Here is a 27,348-nt window from a genome sequence, read left to right as displayed (position 1 = left end):
CATATTGTATTAACTTAAAGGAATGAAACCATTTTTGAGTAACGCATGTTTTTATGTAAATAAAACTGCCACGAACCTCATTCAGACGTAATGTATTTGTGCCATTCACGTTCTACTCGAAAAACAAAGCCAATAAATGCTAAGAAGGCTCTAGACTCACATGTAATAAAGTTAGTTTGCTCTTCTAATATACGTTCTTATCGTTTTCCTGTACCTCTGAAAAATCTCTATGCAAAGTTTGTCCGGTATGCATGTATTAATATTGTGGGAATGGAACTGCGGGTCGAATAGTGAGAACATATGTAAACAACTGACCATCTTTTTTCATGTATGCCATTACTGGATGTTTTTGACCAGTATAGTGTAATACGAATATAGATAAATTTCAATAACTATTTTACAGACACTACATGAGCTAGAAAAAGTTGCACTATACGACGATGATGATATAGTTCGTTATGAAGCTCTCCTGCAATACCAGGCTCATCCACTAGCAATTGCAGAGAGGTAGAAATTACTTTAAATTCATTCATTTCAGAACAAGCATATAGAAGTATTTGCTCAATCTACTTTAATTCGAGAACATATTATTACATTTTATACATGTCCTTGATGTGTTGCCCTTTGTAGGCATTGTGCATGACCTACGCTTGTTCTTTCCTTTCAGCACTGGCAATGGAACTGGACTTGCACATACTGGAATCGCTAAAAGGTCAATATTTGACGCAAAACTTGCATTTCGACTTGAAGCTCCAGGTGTAGACTGGCGCAAACAAATTGGCTCAAGTTCGATTGGCGCTTCGTTTGGTTTGATAATGGAAAATCTCCTTGATCTACAGATGTGTATGTTTCAAGAATATGTTTGTCTTTATGAAATAACGCTGGAAGTACATGCGAATAAGAAGATGTAGTCGAGAACTTGACTTGTACAGTGCATCTCTATCATAATCTTAACATTATTTGTCCCTTTACCAATGTCAATAGCTTTTAGACATAATTAACGTTTCATGTATATGTATCATATACAAAAATAATTTCAAACAACGTCATTATTGAAATGCTATTTACTTTCAAAAACCTCTTCTACTATATCTTTGATTGGACATAACAGCTCATAACGGACAATTTCATTCCTTGTTGAAAACATTATTTTCAGCCTTGATAAAAGGAAGTATAGATGTAAGGGTACATGATGAAGCGTATGTAAAGATCCATTTGGGATATATAGGCATCAACATGGAGTTCTTTCTAGCAAGGATTTGTTTCAAAGGGGGTGCAAAGTATGCTCTTAATATATTAAAGGTAGGAAAACATGATTTTGTACTAAATTGAACATAGTGTATGGTAAAAATCAAGTATTATTGGATATATTTTAGAAAATGATTATGAAGAAATGTAATATCTTAAAATGTTTGTAGCGAAGTCACTATTCTGATGCAATTACATGTAGAATGTATGATCTGATTCAATGAAAAAAATGTTTACATAGGAAAATGCGCAAAATATGCCTGGTACAAGCACTGTTTAAATCATTTCAGGAACTAGATCCAAAACTGGGATTCGACCTTATAAAGCAATTCACAAGCATAGTAAACAAAGTTGTGGGTGCTGTGAAACGAGGAGTAGAGGCATTCAAGAGAATCATATCTACTGACTTTTCATTGAAGGATATCGTTGATGATTTTGTAGAAGCGGTGACGGAAATACCAAAGAAGGCAAGCTTTAAAGCATTTATATTGACGGATATCATGAATTAATTACAAAAATAAATGGTCCACGTATTACAAGCGTTGTTGGGAATAAAACTCACTGTATTTTCTAAAAATATATATTCGGCATAGAAATCTCCCGACCTTGTCGCATATGAAGGGTATTCCAAATTGTATTTATTTTCCATCATTTTATACTTGCTATTATCAGTAAGATTAAGTCAACGTCAATATAAAGCAAAGGTATATGTAGAAAAGTAAAATAAAGCTTTAGGCGCTCTTGCAATTTGTAAACTTTTTCTATATGATCTGAAACCTCTTTATTTCGTAACATAACATATTCTCTTTTTTTTATTTCAGATAACACATCTTGCCAGCAATATATACAATGTCATGAAAAAACTTGCAACTTTCAAACTAGACAGTCTACCTCCGTTTATAAAACCTGTGATGAAATTCATCAATGCAGTAGTTAGTCTTTATGAAAAGGTCAAAGGAGATGTAATGAAGTTATACAATGTGCGTATACCTTCTATTAGTTCTACCGTCTTCAGTCAATCATTTACTGTATAGTTTCAGTTTCCAGTTGTAACCTTATTACTTTATTTGGTAATCACTCGAACATATTTGTGCTAGTTGTTATCACAATACCTTGTATGGATAAAATGGTAGATTTAATCAATGTTGATAAAATATAAGAGGTTCAAACTATTATTTTTTCAGTCAATAGTTCAGGCCGTTCAAGTAGTTATCCCACAAGCAGCGAAGGATGTATTTAAGGCGGTGCAAGATATAATCGGCGGATTCATGAAAATCTTTAAAGACCCCAAAACATCACTGTTCAAGATAGGTGCAGGGGTGATCAGGTAATCTAGATTAAACCAGTATGAACTCAGTATAGAAAAGAACAAGTATGTAGTCACTTGCAATAAACCGTAGAAACCCTTCTTTATGATGTAAACGTGAGTAATTTCTCAATTAATAATATAATAGAAAAAGTGGAAACATCACAGGTCGCTCAACACGACAAAAACGAAAATGTTGCAGGCTCGGTTTGATTGAGCATGTTCATGGACGGTGGTGGAAATGCATGCTACCGTCCACGCCCTCTAGCCCCGGGTTGAGCAGAACTCAACATTTACACACGCTAAAAGTACAAAAAGCAATTTAGAGACATGTTCATATTATAACATCTGTGTTTTGTTTTAACAAATTGTTTTAATTTCAATATTAACAACAAAGGCGAATGTATGCAATTTTAGCATAGTCCGTAATTCAGTTACATAATGTAAGACGTGGTTTGGAGTCAAAATTCAAAATTCATGGTAGAACTATTTTATTCCCTGTAATACATGTACAAATCAAATACATACATCATAACTTGAAGAAGACAAAGGATAAGAATGAAAGATACACAGTCTTATAGAATTCTTCTCCTTGACATAAATTTAAAAACAAACAGATGCTGTTTTTTTATATGCAGATATGCTTTTCATAGGTTAAAGCTTTGTTTCATTCGGCAGGGTACGAATTTACTTAATTTGTTTGTTTGATCATAAGACAGGGTCATAAGATATGTCCACTAAACTTTGTATGCTTTTGCCTACTATATTAGTTTCTTTGACATTTGATGCTATTCTTAGACCGTACATAATTACATGTATGTAAAATGTAATTGATAGATATTGGTCACTAAACTGTTGCAACTATATTTTAACTTTGTTTATGTTTGGTTATATTTTCAGTATATATACGAACATCAACATTTTGAATGACACGAAAAATGAAATAATGAATCATACATTCATCACTGAAGGTAAAATATCATATGAATTATGATAGGATTGCTTCTCGATCAAACAATGATAACGCAATACAATATATTTTCCTTTCGAATCAATGTATGACTAAAACTTATGATCTTATATTGATCCTTGAAATGTAGTTTGTTTACCGATAGTTAAAAGTAAATATTTACCTACATTGAGAACTGGTTGTTTACAGCTTTTTAAATTAAAATTATAACCAGTTTTTTTCTTAATTATATTTGTTATTAGAAATAAAATAGCCTTTAGATGTAAAACTGAACAAATATTCATAAATATTTTGTTTCATTTAAACAATTATGTATTTTGTTTCATATCATCTTCATATCAAATGTCCGTTTACATGTACATAATATAAAGGTCTGTATTTATAAACATTTGTTTCAGACATACATCAATAATAAACCTTAAACATTAAAGTTGCAGTGCAGCTGATTACGTAATTTAGGAACCACTGGTACTGTACTCCAGTGGAAATGCAGCATCTCTGAACGATTTGTGCACAAGAAATACATTGTTGTTTAAGCTCACCTGAGCCAAAGTTTATGGTGAGCTTTTTTGACCGCTCGTGCGTCGTGCATCGTGCATCGTGTGTCAACAATTTCAAAATAATATTCTTCTTCAAAACCACTCGGCAGATTGAAACAAAACTTGACAGGAATGGTCCTTTGTTGGTCTTCTTTCAAAATTTCCCAAAGAATTGAAATCCATGCAGAAATCTGGATGATTGTCATAGCAACCAAAATGAAAATTTTTAAAAATCTTCTTATCCAAAACCGCAGGTCCTATGGTTTTTGTATTTGGTTTGTAGCGTCATCTAGTAGTCCGCTAAACAAAGGTTGTTCAAACTATCCCCTTAGGGTAGAAAAATATGGCCCGGGCCTGAGGGTCACATGGTTTACTTAGACCTATATAGGGAAACATTTGAAGATCTTCTTGTCCAGATCCAAGGGGCCTAAAGCTTTGATATTTGGTATTTACCATCATCTGGAGGTCCTTTACCAAGATTATTCAAAAATCCCCCTAGAGTCAAATTTGGCCCGCCCTGGCAGTCACATGGTTTATATAGACTTATATAGGGAAAACGGTCAAAATCTTCTTGTCCAAAACCAGGATCTAGGACTTTTTTATTTGGTATGTTGCATTATCTAGAGATCTTCTATCAAACTTGTTCAAATCATCCCCCTAGGGTCAAATATGTCCCCACCCAGGGGGTCAATTTTTTATTTAGACTGTATAGGAAAACACTTTAAAATTTTAAAAGATATTTTTGCCTGAAACTACAAGGCCTAGGCTTTTGATATTTGGTTTGTTGCATTACCTAATAATCTACTACCAAAATTATTCAAATTATGCCCCTTGGGTCAAAAGCGGCCCTGCCCTGGGGTCCCAAGTTTAACATAGACTTATATAGAAAAAGAATAAAAATCTTCTTGTCTGAAGGTTCAAGGCCTAGGCCTTTGATACTTTGATATTTTGTATGTATCATTGCCTAGCTGATATCTAACAAGATTGTTCGAATTATGCCCGTGGGGTTTTAAGAGTTGCCGCCCCGGTGGTCACATGTTATATGAGTTATATTGGAAAAATACTTCAAACATTATCAGATCATATTTCGTAGATTGTTTTATTATAATTACCTGATGACCCCAAGTAAATAGGGGTCACCCGACTATGACCTTGACCTACTGACCTACTTTCTTGTTTTTAAAGATACAACCTTAAAATTTGGATGACATGTACAGTTTTGCACACCGATCTTAATTCTGACTTTCAGTGACCATGAATGTGACCTACTGGTCTGCTTTCTTGTTTTTTTTAAGACACAGCCTTGAAATTTGGATGCTAAAATGTCATATCGTATCCTGACCTCTGTATAAACAAATCCTTATCTTGTACAATTTATTCTTGAACATAGGTACGATTCAAATCATACGGGCGCTCGAAGAAAACATCGACTAACAGATTGACAGTATATCATAACCGCCCATCCCATCTATATATAGCCTTTTGTCAAAATTTAGAGATGTCTTGATCCTTAGATATAATTATTGTGTCTCAGTACATATTTCTGAAAACACAAATTTATTATTCCGAGGCAGGCACAGGATAGACTGAGAAGCGAACTTTTGTTTCAAAGTAGCAAAAACGTTACCAGTAATATAAATAAAATCTGCAAAAGAATCCTTTGGAAGCACAGAATGCAGAAATTGCAGAAATATGTACAGAGGAAAGCACTCATTGCGGACCACTAAATCCAATTACAGGGAAACATTTTACAGACGCCACACGGCACTTAAGGATTGCTGTTTTTATAGTAAATGAAATATGTAAAAGGATCATTTGGAAGCACAGAATGCAACAAAGTATAATAGTAGCAGACTTGGGTTGATTGAGATGTAATGAAATGTGCAACACCCCTCGTGCCCCTTGCACTGGATTAAGCGGAACTCATTTAAAAATCCATTGAATTGACTCCATGATCCAAAAGAACCAGAAAATATAATAAAACTGAATCCTAGTACGGGGAACTTTTAGAGCCGCCACATGGCACTTAGAGATAAAAGGGAATTCTGTTACATACCTATTGAATGGACTCCATTATACATGTATCAAAGGACCAGAAAATATAAATACATATATATTGTTTTGTTAAAGGAATCGGTCCTTATTGGAGTGATCTAACAGCGGAAGTTGAAAATCTCGTTGACCTTTATCGCGACGCTGCAGATGCAATCAGAGAAAAAGGTGGCGACTGGCTTCGTGAAACTGTTGAAAATGACATAGCTGAAAAGGTTACTAAAGGGAAGACCACTCTTGTAAGAACATTACAGAAATATTTTATATTTTGTTTTTGTTTCATTATTTTATTGTACTAGGGTAAACTGTCATTGTTTGCAAGCTGAAATATGTAATTATTCTGTTTTATACAGATTTTATTAAAACGCATACATTTTCTTGCAAGATAAGGAACAGAGAAATTACAAACTGCAGCCAGTTATACAATAGTGGACAAAATTATTTAAATTCAAATTGCTATTACTTTTTAGAGAAAGATCAAACAGAAAATTCAAGCTGAAATTGAAAGAGAAATAAAATCACTAATGGCACCTCTTGACTCATTGCGGAATATAGGTGGAGGCTATCTGAAAAACTTTGAAATTCTATTCGACACGTTTAAAGATCTGAAAGACGCATATGAATCGCTAAAGAAAGGGTGAGAATGATTAAATAATCCAACATTTTAACAATAAGATGAAAATGTTTAGGTTCTATTATGTTTTAAAAAGATTACTCTTAAATCTGTTGTGGGACAAGTAGCAGCAGCATTAATTGCATTATGATTTCCGTTCGTATTGCAATTTGTTATTTCAATTGTAACGAAATAATGATATTATTGTGTCCACACGATTACTTTGCAGGTATGAATTCGCAAGGTCGTTAGTAGATCGCATATTTGGACCAAAGTTTCACAAGGATTTTCCTCGTGAAAAACGTGTGAATGGTGGTGGATGTAGCGGGGAGGGATTTTATCCTGCAAGTCTAGGAAATGGAAACACTGAATACGACAACGACGGAATCGATCTTTTAAACAAAACTGGAGAACAGGTAACCTTTTAGTAATTGGCTTTACATTTTCAGTTTTGAAATCATTTTAAAAGTACTTGCGCTTAACCGGATTAAGGAACAGATATTATTCCGGGACAGTGTATATCCTTGATCTGGTCACCAAACAGCAAGAAAAGACTAGTTCATTTTTCAGTAATAATCTGACTGAATCCAACTATTTTTTTGTATATTGAACCAAATGCAGGATGTTTACCATGCCATATTTTTGGTATCCATGTGACGTCTCTTTACAAATGAATGTTGTAAACGTGTAGAAGGCGAGATAATGTTTTGTATCGCAGTTTCATTTTGCTTAAAATGTGACAAAAAAACAAGTCCAGGTCTGTCAAAGCTGTTACTTACCAGACGCACTAACTGAGTGATAAATTTCTAAATAATTTAATTGACACTTCAGTGTTTGAGACGTGATTGCTACACAAGTATTATTTGTTGGCGAAAACATAGATATTCCTTAACAGCGAATTTGTGTTTGTGCTTGATTTTGTGTATTGCAAGATATGCCATATCATGAGCACGAACACTTAGAATGACCCAAGAAAAGTCATCCGCTGATTTACATTTTCGATGTGTTTTTGCCATTAGTGATGCATTTTTTTCAGCGTCATGTATCGGTATTCTGGGAGGCAAACATACCTGATTTTTGATAACGTACACACGGAAAAAATGACCCGATTCTGGTAATCTCTCCGTTATTTTGCTAATTACTGGACGGATTTTCATAGGATTAAGAGCGCGTCGAATACATCAAAATGAGTGCTTTCCTCAGTACAAATTTCTGCAATCATTTATCATTATTACTTTCAAACACCCAGCCCAACTGAGATAATGTGTACGTTTGGCCGCGAAAAGCAGTTGGGTGAAGTGTTTGAGGAAAGTTCTGAAAATTGATGAACTGATGGCAGACGCTATCTGAGGAGGAAAGCACTGTCTTCTGTCTTCGATACACTTTATGTCATGAAAGTCCGCCAAGTAATTAGGAATATATGGGCAAATGTAATTCCTAAATCGAGACGTTTTCTCCGTATGTACAGTATCCAAAATTCAGATGGGCTAACCACCCTTGGTACAGGATGATATATAATTGAAAGCTAAGTTTGATAGTATTAGCGCAAAATAAATTGCATATTTACAAGGATCTAATATTATCTGACAACATTTGAAAACAAAACATGTTCGGGGAGAGATCTGTATGAGCTTATTCTTTCTTGACCATTCTGGATTACCTTCGGTGGATAAATCGATACTTTGATAAATGCTATGTGATCACATGCATATATTATGTAAGAGTTATTTCTTTGTCTTTAGCAGAACATGCTAAAATGTTTTTGTTCACGAGATTATATTACTATCTACAGCAAATTAATATTCATATTTGATATATTATACTCTAAAGCTTAAAGGGTAATGCATATAAAAGCTATCCTCAGCCTTGCATAGAGCTGACATGATTTTTAAAATCGGACCATTATTGTAAAACATGCCGCAGTTTGAAATTTAAAGAAGTGGCTACCATTTTAGTGTGTTCATGACGCCATTTACATACTGTTGAATTCTTTTTAGCAAATAAAAATTTAAATACTTTTAGGTTAATTGCATATGTTTCTTGAGTGTAAGATATAAGGTAATCATTTTTTTGTTATTTTAGCTGGAAAAAGTACAGAAATTATTTTAGAAAACTTAGTAAATACAGTTCAAATATGTGTCTAGAAATTTAATAAATCCGCCATTTTGTTTAATTGTTGCAATGGAAACAAAATGGCTGGCAACCTTTTGGATGATATATTAGACTAGCTCCTAGACTATGATATATCTTTTTTTACATTTTATGTTAGAATGTAGTGAACTGAGCCAGTCTATATCCTATGTCAATTGCAACATCATTCCTCTGTGAAAACCTCTAAAATAGACTGGCTTTTGTCTCTCATGAAATTAAATTAGAAAAAAGGGGGAAAATTGTAGAAATATATTTATTATCAGTCTGGTGGCTAGTCTAATCAAATATTTGATTGCTCACATCTTTCTCATTTTAAACAGATTTTGAGAATGTTCTACTTCTGTAAATAATTCATAGCAGACAGAATTAACGTAAACAACATTGTCCTTCCCTTTATAATTCATGCTAGAATGTGAATAATCAACGATCATGCCTGTCGTCAGACGTGCCTGAGTTAAACATATTATCAGACTGAAATGAAATGAAAGTGGTCATTACGCCACAAGTTGGACTACGTTTTGCCATGCTACGTTATAAATTTTCAAAATTGTAATATTCACTATTTTTTTGGGAGGGGAGCGTATACCACAACACACTTTACAAAACAATTTATGCAACCTGTTTTTAAGTGGGTTTTTCATAGTGTAGTTGGTGTTTTATCAATTTATTAGACATGCATTTTAACAATGCAATAAAAATGACGACAAATGAATAAATCATATTAACGATTGGCTAAGCATACTTACTTACAATGCTGAGACAGGTATTGAACGTTTATAACCACTGTTTGTGTTCCTTCTGAAAAAAAAAAAATTCAAAAACAATATTGCACCATATTCTTACCTAAAATGTAATATCGATTTAGATGGTGGCCCCATTTTCTGGAAAAGTGGTACGTTCAGAGAAAGAGAATGAAATAATTATTTTGGAATGTGGAGAGCTTCCACCTGGTTCAGAATTGGTGATAACAAATGTTGATCCTGAAGCAGACATCAAGCATCTGGACGATCCATCCTATGATGAAAAGAGGGTAATGCATCATTTATTTGTGAAGTTTTATTCAGCAAAATATTTTATGCGTTTGAAAGGTGAACACGGATGCTTTAATATCAAGCACGTGTTTAATGTGAAATGCCGATAGATGTATATAACTACTGATTAGGTACTGAATGTATATAGATTTTCCTAACAGAAATTTGTCCTTATTTAATTTTCTTTGACATATTTGTTGGTCCTTTGTAATCATAGAGTATATTCATTGTATGTGCATAATAGAAATTCGCTTTAGTCAGTAATAGGCCATATTTTGGTGTAGTACATTGTGTAACAGTTCATGAACAGGCACAATTAAACTGACTCTGCCATTAATTTGCTTATTTACCTTCTATGCTTCTGTAGGATCTTCTCTTAATGAATTTGATATTATGACGTTTTATGTTTTACTATTATTTTTGATAAGGTATCTGCTGGCGTGGTCATAGGAACTGTCACAGAATCGCCGTGTGGTGAATACAATCATATTCATTTGTCTATTAGACGAGATGGTGGATTTGTTGACCCAAGCAACTACATACCACAAAGACTGGTAGAAGTACCAAAATGGAAACAGCTATGTGATGATTATAAAGTTGTGTATAAGGTCAGATTTAAGTAACAAAAGTTAAAAAGTCTATTTTTATTGATAATTTATAATTAAAAGATTTAATCGTGATTTAAATCATCGTGACATACAGCCTGAACGGGCCTTATAGCATGTTATTCGCACGAATACGTGTAACATGATTTTAAAACCTTGATTGTTTGCTTAGGACAAAACACTAGCAAGCGGCGTTATAGTTGGTCCAGATGGACGAGAGGAAGACGACACGTCGCAGGATGTTCCAGTTGATGAGTCACAGGCTACAGATGATATGAACGAAGCTGATCAACCTGGACAGGATGTTCAAGCATTAAAAGGTTTGTTGTGTTGATATTTATAGATTACTTAATTGTGTCAGCCTTTTTTATTCTAATATTTCCTGTTACAACATGCATACATTCTGATATACCTTAAACTGTATTCTGAACTAATACTGGTTTCAATTTTATATACTATGTACCACTTAATAGCATTCTGCCTATATTCAGATATATAATATATGGATAAATTATTTAACCTAATTATATCACCAGACGATCCGGATGGAATGTATAGCAGGCTATCGAAAAGAAGGAGGAAACGGAACGTATTGAAAAAGCTTAGTAAGATTCACGTTTTGTTTATTATCCAGCATAAATTGACAGCATTGCAGTTGTGTTTTGCATTTAGCTCAGTCTCAGCAGTTTATTTTGTAAAACACATATTTTTGAAACTCTTTGTTTCAACAAATGAGTTTTTCTTAACATTGCATTTATTAAAAAAAAACTGTTTAATTTTACAATGAATGAACGTGGACCGTATCTATTTAATTTACATTATTAAACTGCACCGTTACATGTATGTGTATTACTGACGCTAAGTTTAATTTGAAGCACAAATGATATATGCTTTATAATATTATAGTGGCATCATTAGAAACGCTTGTCGACAACATTAAAGGATTCCTGAAGCGATTCTCTATTCGTCGAATAAAAATGGGTCAAATCATTCAATTTCTTGATGACCTAGGACTTGACAAGACCAAACAAAAAATGGCAACATTGATGAAAACAGTTAAGGTAACAGTATTGTGATCTATATAATACTAAAAAATGCACATTTATTGAAGATGAGTTTGTTTTACTATTACTTTTTTATAATCTAGTATGTGCGTGTTTTTGTTCAGGTTTAGCGTCTTTTTCACCATGTTTCAGTCATATAAACGACTGTGTCTACCCGTATCAGTGAGCGCAATGTCCAACTTTATAGTGCTGGCTTACTGAAATACCACGTTGTTGACACGTTATATGATTCACCAACAAGTCGAATATACTGGCATTATACTGACATCACTGTTTCGTCAGTCCTAGTACTATCCTCTCAATGGTGAACGCAAAAGGAGGAAACTACAAGTACTATATTTCACGTCTATGGTATGACACGGCAATGGAATGAACCCACGACTTCCAGCCCTAAAATCTTTACCACTAGACTAGCTTGGCGGATTATGCATGTAGTGTAACATAAATTTTATCATATGACAGGAAGCAATCGATCAGGAAACATGTGGTAGTCCGTATCATATGACCGATGAAGAGTTAGAAAACGCACTGTTGAACAGGGGAAAGCAGGCAAAAGGCAACAGAGACGATATGATAAAAGAATTACTAAAAGTAGAACACAGTAAGTGCTAATTATGAAGACTCCATATTCAATTTGTTTTTGTATAGGCATCATCTCATTTGTTATTTTAATTTGTTAACGTACAAATATTTTATTAAATCACAATATCGTATTACGCTACATTCTAACAATAATTGATGTCATTATGAAATGTATCTGCATGTTCAAGGCATTATCTTCTATGCTTTTGTAGTCTGATTTTGAATTCTAAATTAATAAGTAATGGCGTTAACCGGGTATTATTCTTTTGTAAATAATTCAGCTGCTGTATATTTTCAGCTTGTCCGTTTATATCATTTTCACTACCAACGTCCAAAACATTATACTGTACACTGGATGAGAAGTGCTTGGGACTTGAGTGTTGTTTAACACTTGAAGCGTTTGATATGCTACAAAAGACTTTCAGAGCTTACATAAGGTTAGACCCGGATCCGTTAGCATTATCAGTTGGACTGGATTCATGGCACATCGTACTGAACTCCAGCAAACTTGTTGGCGGTAATGAAAAACTTTTATTTGTATTTAATAAATTTAAAACTTTCCACTTTATTGAGATATTATTGTTTTCATCAATTCGATATAAGATAACACAAGGGACATCAACAAAATACACAGAATCCATTTTCATATTTTTCATGTAGTAATTTTAGAAATACGAAGGCCCTGCAAACAGATCAGACATTGGATTCGGATTTCTTAAGTGCTACGTTTTATCAAATAAGTTTCATTAAAAATCTTCAAAGTATTACCCAAGTACCGAAACATATTTCCATAACATTTTTATCCAATCGCAAAAAAAAACCCAGATAAATAGTCTTCTTTTGGTATCCGTTTGAGACACTGATAAATGACACTGCCGAGAGAACTTCTGGACGTATATTTCTTTCCAGAAAGTGTTGGATCTTGGAATTGAAAAAGGTCACATGGATCGAGGTCAGTTGAATAAGGTGGATAGTTTACAACTTCCACCTTTTTAAAAATAAAAAAAGACTAAATAATCTTCAGCTTATGAGAGGAGGCGTTTGTTGTGTATAAGATGGACTCCTGACCATCCTTTGCTTGGACGCTTTGTATTGTAAAACTTTTGATTTCACTTTCTTCAGTACAGAGATCTTGCAGAATCGTCCAGTGACTGTATGACTATATGGACAAGGCACTTGAACGATTGGCACTCTTGAAGAAAATTGCGTATATTATATTTTACGAACTTATTGTTCTCTTGGCAATACAGGGATGTTTTTTATCTTTTCGCTTCCATTGTTTATTATCAGCCCTTCTCTGTAGCTCAGACATGTACAACCAGGTTTCCTCACCTGTCAGCAAGTTGGAAATTACCCGACTATCACGGTCTTTGTATGTTTTCAAAAGTTCCCGGAACATTAATGGTGTTGTTTCGTTTGCTCCTCGGTGAGCAAATGAGGTACCCACCTAGCTCAAACCTTTCTCAGGTCCAAACGCTTTTTCAGAATTGTTTGCACACTGCCTTGTGATATTCCAGTACAGCTGGCTATATCCTTCACCGACAATCGAGTATCCAGTTTGATCACAGCTTTTATAGCAGCGATGTTTGCCTTGGTAACAGATGTTTTAGGCCTACTCGAACGGGTATCTACAAATAATTTCCCAGTTTTAAAAGCTATAACCCACCTTCAAACTGTGCCCATTGAATTGGCCTGATATACCACACAATTTATATATAACACACAATTCATCACATATTTGGTAGCCTTATGCAGCATTTAATATAGCTACGAATTTCAGTCTTTACGTCCATTTTACAATTTGAAAAGTAAATGAGTCAGTGTATATGACTGCATGTGTTTCAATTTGAAATAACGTGGTCATTTGAAAAGCAATTTGAAAGATATAAACGGATATCGTTAGCTATTGAACACATCATTCATGTGCAATGGAGCGCTTTTAAAGTACTTGGGATACAACTGCGGAAGCACATTAGTGACAGAACTTTTAGCAGTAACCTGGTAATTTCAATTTCTCTGTAAAGTTTATTTATGCTACCACAGACTATTCTGGTAAGAGCTCATTTTAAAGATATTATAATTAAACTTATGCATCAGTTTAAAATTTCAGTTTCTGCATAAGGTATAAAGTTTATCTTCATATGTATTCAAATATACATATTTACAACAGTCTTACCTAGAAACATAACAATTTCCTTTTGCAGAAATTGAAGATGTACTGAAGACACATATCAAATTCGATTTTTTGGATGGACAAGAAATCATAATCAAGTAAGGAAACTTGATTTCATTATTCACTGCCATTATGTAGAAAATAACTGCAGATTTCTTCACTAAGGTTAATACATTAAATTTTTCATTAATGGATATTACTTTCATTATATCAGTATTTTAATTATCTTGTATTGTAACTTGAATACCCCGTGGTGGTGAAGTGCAGTGTTTATATCATTTAGAATTTAAAGTAGTACATGTAAGACATAAAACCGAAAATATATTATTATCTAGGTATAAGATTCATGCCTCGACGAAAGGTGTGAAGTTGTCGGTTGGTGTTGGGCTTTGTGATCCAGACGATTTGGATGAATGCATGATATACGTTGACTTACTCAAAGATGCCATATTCCCCTTCCCTAAAGTAAACCCTGACGGAACAATATCCTGGGAAATGCGTAAATGTTTCACCCATTATTGTGAATTTGATAAGTAAAATCCTGTTCACTATTCTGTGAAAATAAAAATGATAGGCTGACAATATATAATATTTATCTATTTATTTTGTTGGACTTAACCTCACACCGACGCAGTTATAGGTCATATGGCAACTTTCCAGCTTAGATGGTGGAGAAAAAGCCCAGGTGCCCCTCCGTGTATTATTTCGTCAAGAGCGGGCACCTGGGTAGAACCACCGACCTTTTTTAGATGACTTCCTCTCATAAAGAATTCAACGTCCCGAGTGAGACTCGAACCAACATCGATGAGGAGCAAGTGATTTGAAGTCAGCGACCTTAACCACACGGACACAGAGGTCCTCAACAATTAAAAGTAACATATTTAATGACTGGATTTATTAAGATACCGTTACTGTATCTGTTTATCTTAGTGCCATATTTATATTATAACAGTTTCATTTTATTACCACTAAACGTTTTATTTCTTCATTTATTAAATACATTTGAATGTCACCACTTTTGCAGCGGATTTCTCACAAATGGCTGAAGACATGGCAGACAATTTAATTGAGGGTGGAGAACAGGTGATCGAGGTTGCTGTGGATGAGCTTGTAGATCTGTTCCTAGAACAATTAGGCATTTCAGATGTATGTTTATTGACACATTTCTCTGAAATAATTGTGGTTTACTTAGATTTTAATTGCAATTATTCATTGAAAAGTCTATTCCAATAAATGAAATCTTAAAACATGTTTTACTGCCAGCAATTTTAAAGACCCTATTGGTAAAAAACAAACTTCACAAAAACATTGAAAGAGTTTACCCTTACTTTACGAAGGATCTTCTACTGGATGGACCACCGTTTCGCCCTCCAGATACATTAGAAGAAGATGAATTGATTGATTATCTCAACGACAAAAAATTACCGATTGATGGTTCTAAGCAAGACCTTCAAGATAGATACTGGAAGAGTAAAACAAGTAATACATGTAGTACATCTAAGACAATACTGCCGCAATAGATTATTATTTGAACTTAAATGCAATATTGCCAGCTAATCATAGAATGTTGATTTAAAACGAGATGATACATATAAAGGTCTTTATATTTGCATAATTTGCAGAATATCTGGATGAGTAGACAGTATTGCTATTGATACGTCACATTTCAATGGATTTTGATATAACAAAAGTCAAAAGTAAAATGTAAGCTACCTAACAGCACGAAAATATATCTTTATTTGATAAAATTGCATGTTTGAAGTTTAATATACATTGCTTATTTACATAACGATGTAGTTCTTAACTAATTTAATGCACAATCATCTCTCAATTATCATTTCGAAAATTAAACTGAATATACATTTATCAAGTACTTCTTTTTTGATGTTTTGCAGGCTGTAGCCTGAATGGAATAGATATTCATCTCCCGGAACTTCCTTTAAAATTTTTACATTATGACATTTCTGACGACTGTATGCGTCTAAATGCATATGTAGACATAAGTGTTCCTGGTATCGATTATACACGAACATTCTCCGCCTATGTTGAGTTGGACCCTTGTCGTTACGTTATACGAGCGGCGTTTGAGAAGTGGAACACCACCGTGATACTGTTTGAATATGACTGGGGTAAGAAAACGCTCGTGTCTAAACATAATAAATACACGCAAAAATAGTAACCGAGCTTAATCTGTCATATTAAAAGTTAAAAGCATTTTCCGACTAATTCATGAGTACTGCGGTATTTTTAGGTCAGAGACCACCAATTCAACAAAGTACAGGAACTTACTGGGAATGAGGTAAATATATACCTGGGAATAAGGTAACGTCTGTGCGTTCTGATTGGTCATTCATCTAAACAAACCCAGGAAGTGATTATTTTTTCAAAATTGATATTTTTTCACTGCATTTACAGTATTTTATTACACATTTTTACAAAATTTGCTACATTTTATGTGTATTGAAAAAAAAGTTTTATCAAGCGAATTTCTCCCGTCATGTCAATGATGTAAACAGGGGGTCATCTCATTCACACGAAAATTACTTAAATAAAGTATCACTATTCATATGTTTTTCGTCCAATATTTTGGTAGAACTAAGATAGTTCTTAAAAACTTGTAATTAGATATACATGTTTCGATGTATGGAAGGCCGTACACGCCATAATGTTACAATGTAAGTCTATGGGAAAACAATTGGTGGTCTCTAACCTATAATAGAGCTAAAACATGACTTTCGTCGGACACCATCACAGGTAATGTAAATGGCAACAAATCAGTCGTAAATGATGTAGAAAGACGTTTTCGTGCAAATATAAGCGAGAAATTTGATTTTTTTTAAATTGTGGCCTCTTTTTTTTAACAGGTGTGCCCATTTTTATCTGAGCTTTTGGGCCAAAAAGGATCATTTTTATCTCTGTAATGTTAGAAAATGATCACAATTATTAGACCTTATTTCCAATTTTTACGGAATGAATCGTAATTCAGCTTCCAAGTCAAATCAAATGCAGATACCTGAAATTTTCACGAAAAAATGCAATCTGACGACGACAGGGACTGAGTCTGGGCATATATATCGACAGAGGGTGACCTCAGTAAACTGTCCATATCTTTCTTAAAACTGAACATTTCTTGATGAAACTTTGTAAGACATTTGGTATTGGATCATGTTTCACAAAATCACTGTAAAATGGGAAAACAGGATACGAAACATTCATCTATAGTAGAGCTAAAACATGACTTTCGTCGGAAGCCATCACAGGTAATATAAATGGCCACAAATCAGTCGTAAATGATGTAGAAAGACGTTTTCGTGGAAATATAAGCGTGAAATTTGATTTTTTTTTTAAATTGTGGCCTCTTTTTTTAACTGGTGTGCCCATTTTTATCTAAGCTTTTGGGCCAAAAAGGATCATTTTTATCTATGTAATGTTAGAGAATGATCAAAATTATTAGACCTTATTTCCAGTTTTTACGGAATGAATCGTATTTCAGCTTCCAAGTCAAATCAAATGCAGATAACTGAAATTTTCACGAAAACATGCAATCTGACGACGACAGGGACTGAGTCTGGGCATATAATTCGACAGGGGGTGACCTCAGTAAACTGTCTATATCTTTCTTAAAACTGAACATTTCTTGATGAAACTTTGTAAGACATTTGGTATTGGATCATGTTTCACAATATCACTGTCAAATTGGAAAATGTGATACGAAACATTCATCTATAGGTCAGTGACCACCAATTCAAAAAAGTACAGGGACTCATCTCATTCACACGAAAATTACTTAAATAAAGTATCACTATTCATATGTTTTTCGTCCGATATTTTGGTAGAACGAAGATAGTTCTTGTAAAACTTGCAATTATATATACATGTTTCGATGTATGGAAGGCCGTACACGCCATAATGTTACAATGTAAGTCTATGGAAAAACAATTTGTGGTCTCTAACCTTTAGATTATTAATAATGAGAATTAATCTGAAGAATCTTTCCAGTTACATTGCATTATGTGTTCATTCTGGCCTCAAAAAATGTCAATAAAGGCATCATGTATCAACCATTGTAATATGAGTTTGACAGACGTCATATTAATAACTGCACTTAGTAAAAACCAACAACTGTATATATTCACATCACATACTCATTTATCTACTCCGTTAACTTCCAATGGAACCTAAAACGTCAACATTTTACCATATTGACCCTTTAAATTTCATATCGGGTGTGTGACGTCATTTGTGACGTCTGTTTTATGTATTTGGTCGAGGTTAAAATTTCTTCAACGAAAATATGTTGAGTTTTGCACAGGCTTGAGAACAATATGATACTATTTATATAATAATATTAAGTATAATTTCGTATAAAATTTCGCTGTAGAACTCGTGCATGTCTTATAACATTTTAAAACATGTAGAGTTGTTTTAACATGACATGTATAGTAATTGAATGCATAATATTCGTAGGCAAAGAAGAGGTCCTTCGACTTGCTGACGATATGTATATAACGTATGTATAGTTTTAATTCAAATTTAGCAAATGATATAAAGTGTAAATATTTGGAGACACTAATATTACTTGATTGGTTAAATAAGCGTTATCTTTGTATGACGAAAAAGGGAATGAAAATCAGTAAATAATGGATTAAATGCTTATGAATATAAAATGTACTTGTTTCTTTTAACATGATATACGTTTCATTCAAATACGTAAAAAGAATCACATTTCGTGAGCTTAAAAATTGAAAAGCCTTGAACTTTTTCTTTAGTAGAAACGACAGTATGTTTAATGATATTGCAATCTGTAGTACGTACGAAATTGAGCACATTATATTGCCACATATTAACATGAGTAAGTGTAAAAGTTGATAGCTGTATGTACTGATATGCAATTAACTTTTGTAATATTCTTTTATCGCCATAACCTTCAACTAAACATACAAAGAACTATCTATTTATTAATTTCTAGATTCAACATTGACAAAAACGATGAGAAGAAAGTATTCGTTATTGATCTCGGCATACAATGCAAAGCTGCTGACATTGATACAAATTTACTGAAAGGATTCGAAGTACCAATCCCAGTCTGCAATAGCAACTTTTCTTTGCAAGGTGGGTGCTGTTGTCATTTTTCAACTTATATTATACGCTATTTAAAGGTATTTGTTTAAGTTCAGATAAATTTGATAAACTACGTGAAGTAAGAAAACTGTAAATTATATGAGTACTTAGATCTGATAGGAAAACATACAGCCAAAGTACCCTTTGAGAGATACACCTTTACCTCTGTTTTCATTATGTTTGCTTATAGGTTATAGGTTTATTTCTCATTCCTTCAACTTTATTTCAAATTGAATATACTTAATTTGTACATCACAAACGATAATTTTGTAGGAAGCCTATCAAGTATTGCTGATGCACTTGGCGGACAAATAAACAGGGAAGTCTTTGATCTTCTGTTAAAACAATTTGGAATCGATGGAATCATCAAAGAAGGTTCTTGCACATTGCCACCACCTCCTACAGGTCGGTATTCATCATCTTTGTTCAAACAAGAAAATATGACATTGTGCATTTTATATAATTATGTTAAGTCAAAGTCACTTATTTGAGGGAAACAACATTATATTGTAAACTTTTAATATTGAACAGACATATCAGTTTTGTGAAATTACAGTCTACTTTTTTTTCTTAAAAGAAAAGATTCTATCACTGGTTGTACATACAGACGGAAATATATTTGAGCCGTTTTTCCCAGTTGTATACACAATCGGTGAAAGAATGTTACTGGCAAAATGTAATAAAAAGAGGAATTTTGAATTTCAGCAGAAAAATAGTGAAAATTTGATAACAAGGATATTATATTTTTGTCTTTCCTCATTCAATTAATTAAACACGTTGGCTAAAAGTGATGCATTAGTTTATGAAATATGTATATTTATTTTTCAGAATGTCCTCCGGCTATGAACATATCAACAATGATACCTTCATTCATGAAGAATATTTTACACTGCGAACTGGCTGACAACTGTTTTGGCATTTCTTGTTGTGTTAATTTTGGCTTTACAATACCATTGTCGTCTATTGAACTAGAAGTATCATTTCCGGTTTGGTTTAGAATGGATCCATGTGATTTTCATGTTGACACCGGAATAGGTGCACTGCGATTTGAGGAACAGCTTCTTAAATATGAATGGGGTAATCAGCTTCTGGAATAAGGAATATTAAGCTTTGTACATGTACAAATGTTTCTTTTGATTTCATCAACAATATTATATTTACAATCTTTACAGTTTGTATGTACATACTATATATTTTTTTTTCTCTAAGAGCAAACAAGATTAAAGGACACAGAAGTGAAATATTTATTGCGTTTGATTATTCATACTAAACCATTTCAGGCAAAGAATCTACAGTACCAATCGGATCAAGCAAAGACGCACCCATAAAAATAATGTAAATAGACTTTGATTTATTTGTAATTAAAATACTTATATTATATAATATATACAAAATGTCACATTTAGTACTTTTTCATCATATATCGTCACCCAACGCAAGAAGTGGATAACTGCATTGACTTAAAAAAGGAATAATTCACTTATTGCGCCAAGATGAGAAAAAGTTTGTTTTCAATGAAGAACGAATGTTTCCGAGATATTTATTATTTGCCTAAAAGTAAGCACAGTTCATATAGATACACATTTGTTTCGCGTTGTCTGGTTCATGACTTGTACTTTGTTGATTTTCAATTATGCAACATAATATGATCTTTTAAAAATAAATCTTTGTAATATAATTTTCATGTACTAAATGCAAGTTAATACTTCAGTTACGCCATAGACAACTATGAGGATGGATTTATCATAGACCTCCGGGTAGACATATGTCTACCAATTGCTGGTGAAAAACACTGTATTCCTAAAGATGGGCTGACACTCTTAGAGAAAGAAAAGATTCCAGCCTGTAGCTTAACTGCATGGTCTAACATCACAGGTTCGGATGTTTGTTTTTGATGTCGTCGGCATTGCCGAAGATTAAATTTGATATGTTGTTTTAAAAGCTGTATTTTCTGAAGAGCTAACGTATGGGATGTACCTTTTTTGTTTAATCCATGGCTGTTCTATATTATTTTGAATTTATATATCTATATTAATTTTACGTTATTTTATTTTTGTTAATAGCAAACGTTCAAACTAATTCGTTGTTTTCTACAAACTAATGAATATTGTAAACGGATTTAGTTTAGCCTTTACGACAGAGTTTACAGGTTGACAACATCTGCACAAACCGGGATTTTTTGTGTGCAGAAAACTTGGTTTGTATTACTAATTAATCATCTTTCTTTTAATATTGCTCTTCAATTAATGGCATTCTTTGCTTATCTTTTTTCTGATTGGTATTTGGAATAAATATAATTTGATATAACTATTGTTTTATCCACTAATTAAGGGTTATTTTATATCTATTCAAGCAAACTTTTCCTTCGTAGATTTCTCACTAAAAGATTGGATAGAGTCAAAAGGAGAAAGTATTGGAGAGCAACTGTCCAGTGCCGGCAGAGATGCTCTCGTAGATTTTCTTGGTTTGAATGATCTACTGCTGTCTCCGCCATGTGACCGAAAGAGAAGTCCATACAGTCCTTCGCTAAGTGGATGGAACAACTGTAAGAATGTATAATATTTTTTTGGAAAGTTATTGACCGAACAAAAGGGATCACAAATACATAAAGGGATATTAAATAATTATTCACAATAAAAATGCTGTTCTTGTATGATGCATTTTCCGTTTTTACCTTAATAATCATTATAAATATTACGTTAATTACATTCCGCCTATAAGATGATGTTTCTACAATTGTAGAATTCCTATTCGCAGCAAAAAGGATTATTGTGTACATAATATAAAATATATTATTTAAGGCTACAGGTTGGTTGTAGGGCTTCACTCCCTCGTACACAAACAGCAAAGGGTAAGATGTATTGCTATTTACTCCCTCATAATACAAGATCCTTTCTCTCTTAAACAGCATATATTCATCTGCACATACTATAAAATGCAATACAAATGATTTATGTAATTTGTGTTTGGTTTCAGTGTGCCCGCTGAGTTTTGTGAATCTTCCTGCATTGCCAAGTGTTGTCTCATGCAGTGTCCCAGATTACTGCACCGGAATCAACTGTTGTCTTGATATAGAAGAAATTGGACTTGCAATAAAAGCCTACATTGATGTCAACATGTGCAACTACATTATATCTGGCGGAATAGAAACACAAACATTCAAATTCTCATTATTCAATTACGAGTGGGGTAAGTTGAATAATTCAGAATAGTCAGTCCAGGTAGTAATAATAAGAGGCAGTCTTGTCTGACTATCTATCACATATAAATAAGTTACCTAACTTTATAAATTCTGTAGGGCATTTTAAGCATGTAGTTTACCATAACAGCAGAAGGTGCACCCAAAAGCAGTAGTTGAAAATTCACATCATGTACGACATATTAAACGAAACGTCTAACGATCCTCTCCCCTCTCGTAGTCTAAATCGGTATTTTGCATAGTTAACCTAAAGTGCCTTTATGAATTTTTGCACTTTTTACAACTTATTATTGACAACCACATTCTAAAATTTCAATACAATCTAATGATGTTATGACATTGTTTTTCATTTACGGCATGAACCCATTTTTAAAACGTCTCCAAATTGCACATAAAATCTACAGTTTACATGTAAAACGTGCTAATTTAGTTATAAGGCAAGAAAATTTTGAAAAAAATAAAATAACTTTATCATTTCTTATAGGATTTTGTTATATTTGACCATATATCAGTACAGTGCAAAGTCAATATCTACGCCGCTGTATGCTTTTAAAAGATAATTGCAGGTTTTATATACAAAAATTGTATGTATGTTTTGTGACTTTAACAATGGGAAAATGTCATAAAATTAATGAAAGTATGTCTTTGCACATTCCATTTTGTTGAAAGTTTAATATGTTGATAACAGGTTGACATATACTTGTCTTAATTCGTCAGGAATCTGATAAATGAACATTTAGAATCATGTATGATATCGCCAAAATATTGAGCGGGTATTAGAACTTTCAGTTAGCATACATTCATTCTTCTGCACAATTACATTGAACTGCCTCTGGTTTACTGGTTTGGCCTACAGTTGTCAAGCTATAAATGGTGATTATCTATGGTATTTACATGAATTCTGTCGTATAAGGGGTCAGTGTGTCAAAGGGCAAAGTCAAAGTGTTCTTGAGACTGAAAACAGTTCCCTTTGCCTACATTCGTCATACTTTGGATGATTGTCTGTGAACAGTAGATGACTCATATTTTCAAGGGTGTCATTAAGTCAAAGGTCTCCGTCACAGTGATGTCACGATTGAAAATTGGTCCTACTCAGTATCTTAAGAAAAGTATGACCTACTGTTTTCAAATTAAAAAAAGGAGTGCCTCTTTTCAGTAGATGAACACTATCTCTATGGGAGTCAGTAAATCAAAGGTATAGGCCACACATAACTTTTGAAATGAAGTTTTCCACTCGGTGTTAAATTGTGCCTTGGACTACAGTTTTCAACCCTTATATAATCAGATGATGACCTTTTGTCAGACATGACCTCTTCTGTCTTAAGGGTCAGTAGGTATAAGGTCAAGGTGACCTTGAGACTGAAAACAGCCTCTGCTAAATAGCGGCTTGGTGTACAGTCGTCACATTTCACAGGATTATTGCCTACAGTCGGTAGATGACTCCAAACATTTTGGGTTCCATAAGTCACAGGTCTAGGTCACAATGTCATCGAGACTAAAATATGTTCCACCCAGTAATGCAAGAAATTTAAGTCCTACTGATTTCAAACTTTATATTAGGAGTGCCTTCAGTCGGTAGATGACCTTGTTGTTTTTGGAATCAGTATGTCAAAGATATAAAGTCATGATGGCCTTCGGACTAAAAATTGGAAAGTCCATCATAAGAGCATGCTTGTTTTACAAACTGTTCGTGTTTTCTTTAGAATCGCTATTATCATTAGTAGCTTTATACTGAGAGAAAATGTGTTACCATGGAAACACAAGCCCTGCAACTTATATCTTTTAAGCTTGTAGTGGATAGCTAAGGCATATGCTAATTAAATCTAACTATGCAGTCTTCTACAGAATAGGCAAATTGAAATCAGCTGAAAGTGTTAGATTATTTAATTATAAAATACCTGTACAGGGCTGTGTGCTTCAAACCTATATGCACAAATAACTGAAGGGATAGAAACAAATAAAGACACTTTAGCAAGAAAAACAATGAACTGCTAGGATTCAACATATTTTGATATAATTGAATACACAACCGATCATTGTAACTTATAAACTTTAATAAGTAAATAAGAAAATAAAGATGTCAAAAGCAATTATTTATTTTTTTCAGGTAAAACAGAAACGAAATCAATTAAGGACTTTTTCAGACTGAGGTATGTTTAAATGGCCACATTTTTTTTTGTTGAAATATTACAAGCGGGCTTCAAGGCCAAGCAGTTAAGACCACTGACTTGCTAGGTTTGAAACCTCACCTGGGATGTAGACAGGAAGGCATACAGTTGGCTTATAAAATTTTGATTGGTCAGTGCCCTCTACTGTCTGAAGAAATGCTCGGAGGGAAACTTTAGTTTTTCCTCCACCATGAAATGCTTGTCGCGATATGATCTATCATTGTGTTGGTATGACTTGGAAACAAATAAATAAACAAATGCAAATGTACAAATACAGAAGTAAATCTTAGACCTTAAACAATTTTGATAACTGATTATCGGCAATATAAAATAGTCTTTACAACATCACTTATCAAAACACTTAATTTTATTCGAATAGTTACTCCATTAAGAAGCCAAACAATGAAAAAGTGTTCATCATAACACTGCAACTAGCAGTATGCATGGAAAAAGATGGAAGTTGCATGTTTGAGAAGAAATTGTTGGACGGTACAAAGGTTCCACAAGTTGGATGTGACATGTCTTTTAATTTTGCAAGTAAGAAGTTATTTCGTTTACATAAAAATGTTCCGTACAATGTTTATTCTCCCACCTATTCATTTGTTGGAAAATAACACAAAGTGGATATTTCACACATGCAAAACTGTATGTTGAATCTTAGACTTTTATTAAACAATATTTTATCAATGCAGCATTTATCCGAATGTTAAGAAGTCAATAAAGAAATAGGGCAATGTGCTTTGTTAGACCTTTTTGAAATATCGGTCATTCGGCTAATTTTCACAATACGCTTCTACAGGAATTTGCACTTTTGACATTTTCGAATATAGAAAAAGGTTCCACAACGTAGATTTCAATAAATTTGTTCATAGTTGCATATTTACCTATGAACAAATATAGGGTCAAATATAATTTATAGGTCCATCAATTGGTGTCCTTGTATTGCTTCTTTTTATTTTAAAATTATGAATTAAATTACACCAGAACCCGTTTATTGTCAAAGTTGAATAGGAGAAAGTATTACCCGTTCTATACGTTTACGAGACATATTTTATTCCCGTCGACATTAATCAAGAATTTTAACAGCGACCAGGTATTATTCTATGTTATCTAGATAAATGACGTTTCGCTGTCACTTGTTTTATTAAACCTGCAGTTAAGCAGCACTTTTTCTTTAAGGCCAAAATCAAAATATGACTTTGCTTTCATCATAACTGCTTTATATTTAAGGTATTGTATTTAGGAGTGCATATGTGTTAGTTCATAATTGCTTAAAATAAAGAAATAACTTAATTATTATTGAAGACTGGAAGGACTTCTAACTTCAATACTTCTGACTTACAACATTTTCAATCCTAACTTCTTGACTTCTACGTTCCAGGTTCGTTACTTTTGACTGCCATCTGCATTGTTTCTATTAGTAACTTTTATATACCTGTTTCGTTACTGTTAACGCCCAACTTCATTAAATCCAAAATCATTTCTTCTAAATTCCAACTTCGTGACTTCTAACTTCTATCTATTTACTTCCAAGTTCCTTGCATTTAACAATTTCAACTTCATTACTTCTAACTTTCAACTTCATTACTTAATATATCAGGAAATATAGTAGAATGTAAGGAAGATGGTAGTTGGAAGTCATTAAGTTTGAAGTTAGATATCAATAAGTCTAAAGTAAGGAAGTGAGAAGTGAAAAATATTGAAGGAAGATGGTAGTTGGAAGTAATTAAGTTTGAAGTTAGATGTCAATAAGTCTAAAGTAAGGAAGTGCGAAGTGAGACGTATTGAAGGAAGATGGTAGTTAGAAGTCATTAAGTTTGAAGTTAGATGACAATACGTCTAAAGTAAGGAAGTGTGAAGTGAGAAGTATTGAAGTTGCAAGTCCCTCAAAGAATTCTATACATTAGAGATAATTGAATTCCATTTTAGTTCAATTTATTTAGTAAGTACTGATTGATTCGTTATATTTTCATATATGTTACTTTAAATATGTGTAAATACACGTTAAATACACGTTGTTTCTGACAGATTTTTCTGTAACATCTTGGCTTGAGGACATCTGAATCCTTTAGATGATTTATGGGGAGATGCTGTAAAGTTTGTATCGGAAGTTATTGGTCTTGACAAGTACTTTCTGGAGGAGCAATGTGATGTACATAAAGATCCCTACAAAAATGCAACAAATAGTTGGAATAATGGTATATTATAATTTGCACTGAAGGACAATTAGAAGTTCAGTTTGAATCTCAAAAGCTGAAACTCAAAAGCTTCTGAGAGTATAAAAATCGCTCACAGCTATTTGGAAAATATATATTTTGTTTCATTTTCAAGATGGAGGCTTCTCAAATAGCACAATTCTTTACATTTTGTTTGATATATCAAATCAAAAACCAATGATAACGAAACTTCCTTTGATCATATTTGAATGTTACAAATAATCGTTTTGTGTATACAAAGTAAACCAATATCTATGGTATGATATAATAGTTAATCAAATGTGTTGATATCATCTCGGGAACAGGACGT

The 27,348-nt window shown here is 33.2% G+C and overlaps 1 protein-coding gene across 1 annotated transcript in view; it reads left to right on the top strand.

Moving 5' to 3' along the window:
• LOC128556733 (uncharacterized) overlaps window positions 1–27,348 on the top strand; it is a 52,681-nt gene that overhangs the window by 11,031 nt on the left and 14,302 nt on the right. The window contains exons 14-46 of the mRNA XM_053542411.1: window positions 404–507; window positions 668–843; window positions 1,157–1,302; window positions 1,539–1,715; window positions 2,070–2,228; window positions 2,433–2,575; window positions 3,455–3,525; window positions 6,194–6,354; window positions 6,586–6,752; window positions 6,958–7,144; window positions 9,745–9,909; window positions 10,339–10,518; window positions 10,688–10,835; window positions 11,052–11,120; window positions 11,422–11,576; window positions 12,042–12,180; window positions 12,460–12,678; window positions 14,366–14,432; window positions 14,670–14,833; window positions 15,359–15,480; window positions 15,672–15,813; window positions 16,230–16,463; window positions 18,802–18,844; window positions 19,304–19,446; window positions 19,729–19,860; window positions 20,284–20,532; window positions 20,736–20,790; window positions 21,167–21,330; window positions 21,827–22,000; window positions 22,432–22,644; window positions 24,762–24,804; window positions 25,202–25,359; window positions 26,895–27,020. Of these exons, the coding sequence (XP_053398386.1) occupies window positions 404–507; window positions 668–843; window positions 1,157–1,302; window positions 1,539–1,715; window positions 2,070–2,228; window positions 2,433–2,575; window positions 3,455–3,525; window positions 6,194–6,354; window positions 6,586–6,752; window positions 6,958–7,144; window positions 9,745–9,909; window positions 10,339–10,518; window positions 10,688–10,835; window positions 11,052–11,120; window positions 11,422–11,576; window positions 12,042–12,180; window positions 12,460–12,678; window positions 14,366–14,432; window positions 14,670–14,833; window positions 15,359–15,480; window positions 15,672–15,813; window positions 16,230–16,463; window positions 18,802–18,844; window positions 19,304–19,446; window positions 19,729–19,860; window positions 20,284–20,532; window positions 20,736–20,790; window positions 21,167–21,330; window positions 21,827–22,000; window positions 22,432–22,644; window positions 24,762–24,804; window positions 25,202–25,359; window positions 26,895–27,020 (4,795 nt within the window). The remainder of the gene's footprint in view (window positions 1–403; window positions 508–667; window positions 844–1,156; window positions 1,303–1,538; window positions 1,716–2,069; window positions 2,229–2,432; window positions 2,576–3,454; window positions 3,526–6,193; window positions 6,355–6,585; window positions 6,753–6,957; window positions 7,145–9,744; window positions 9,910–10,338; window positions 10,519–10,687; window positions 10,836–11,051; window positions 11,121–11,421; window positions 11,577–12,041; window positions 12,181–12,459; window positions 12,679–14,365; window positions 14,433–14,669; window positions 14,834–15,358; window positions 15,481–15,671; window positions 15,814–16,229; window positions 16,464–18,801; window positions 18,845–19,303; window positions 19,447–19,728; window positions 19,861–20,283; window positions 20,533–20,735; window positions 20,791–21,166; window positions 21,331–21,826; window positions 22,001–22,431; window positions 22,645–24,761; window positions 24,805–25,201; window positions 25,360–26,894; window positions 27,021–27,348) is intronic.

This window comes from Mercenaria mercenaria, chromosome 1 (genome assembly GCF_021730395.1).
Source record: "Mercenaria mercenaria strain notata chromosome 1, MADL_Memer_1, whole genome shotgun sequence".
In the NCBI taxonomy this organism is placed as follows: Eukaryota; Metazoa; Mollusca; class Bivalvia; order Venerida; family Veneridae; genus Mercenaria; species Mercenaria mercenaria.
The sequence above is the reverse complement of the archived record's forward strand: the minus strand, read 5'-3'. Positions and strand labels throughout refer to the sequence as shown.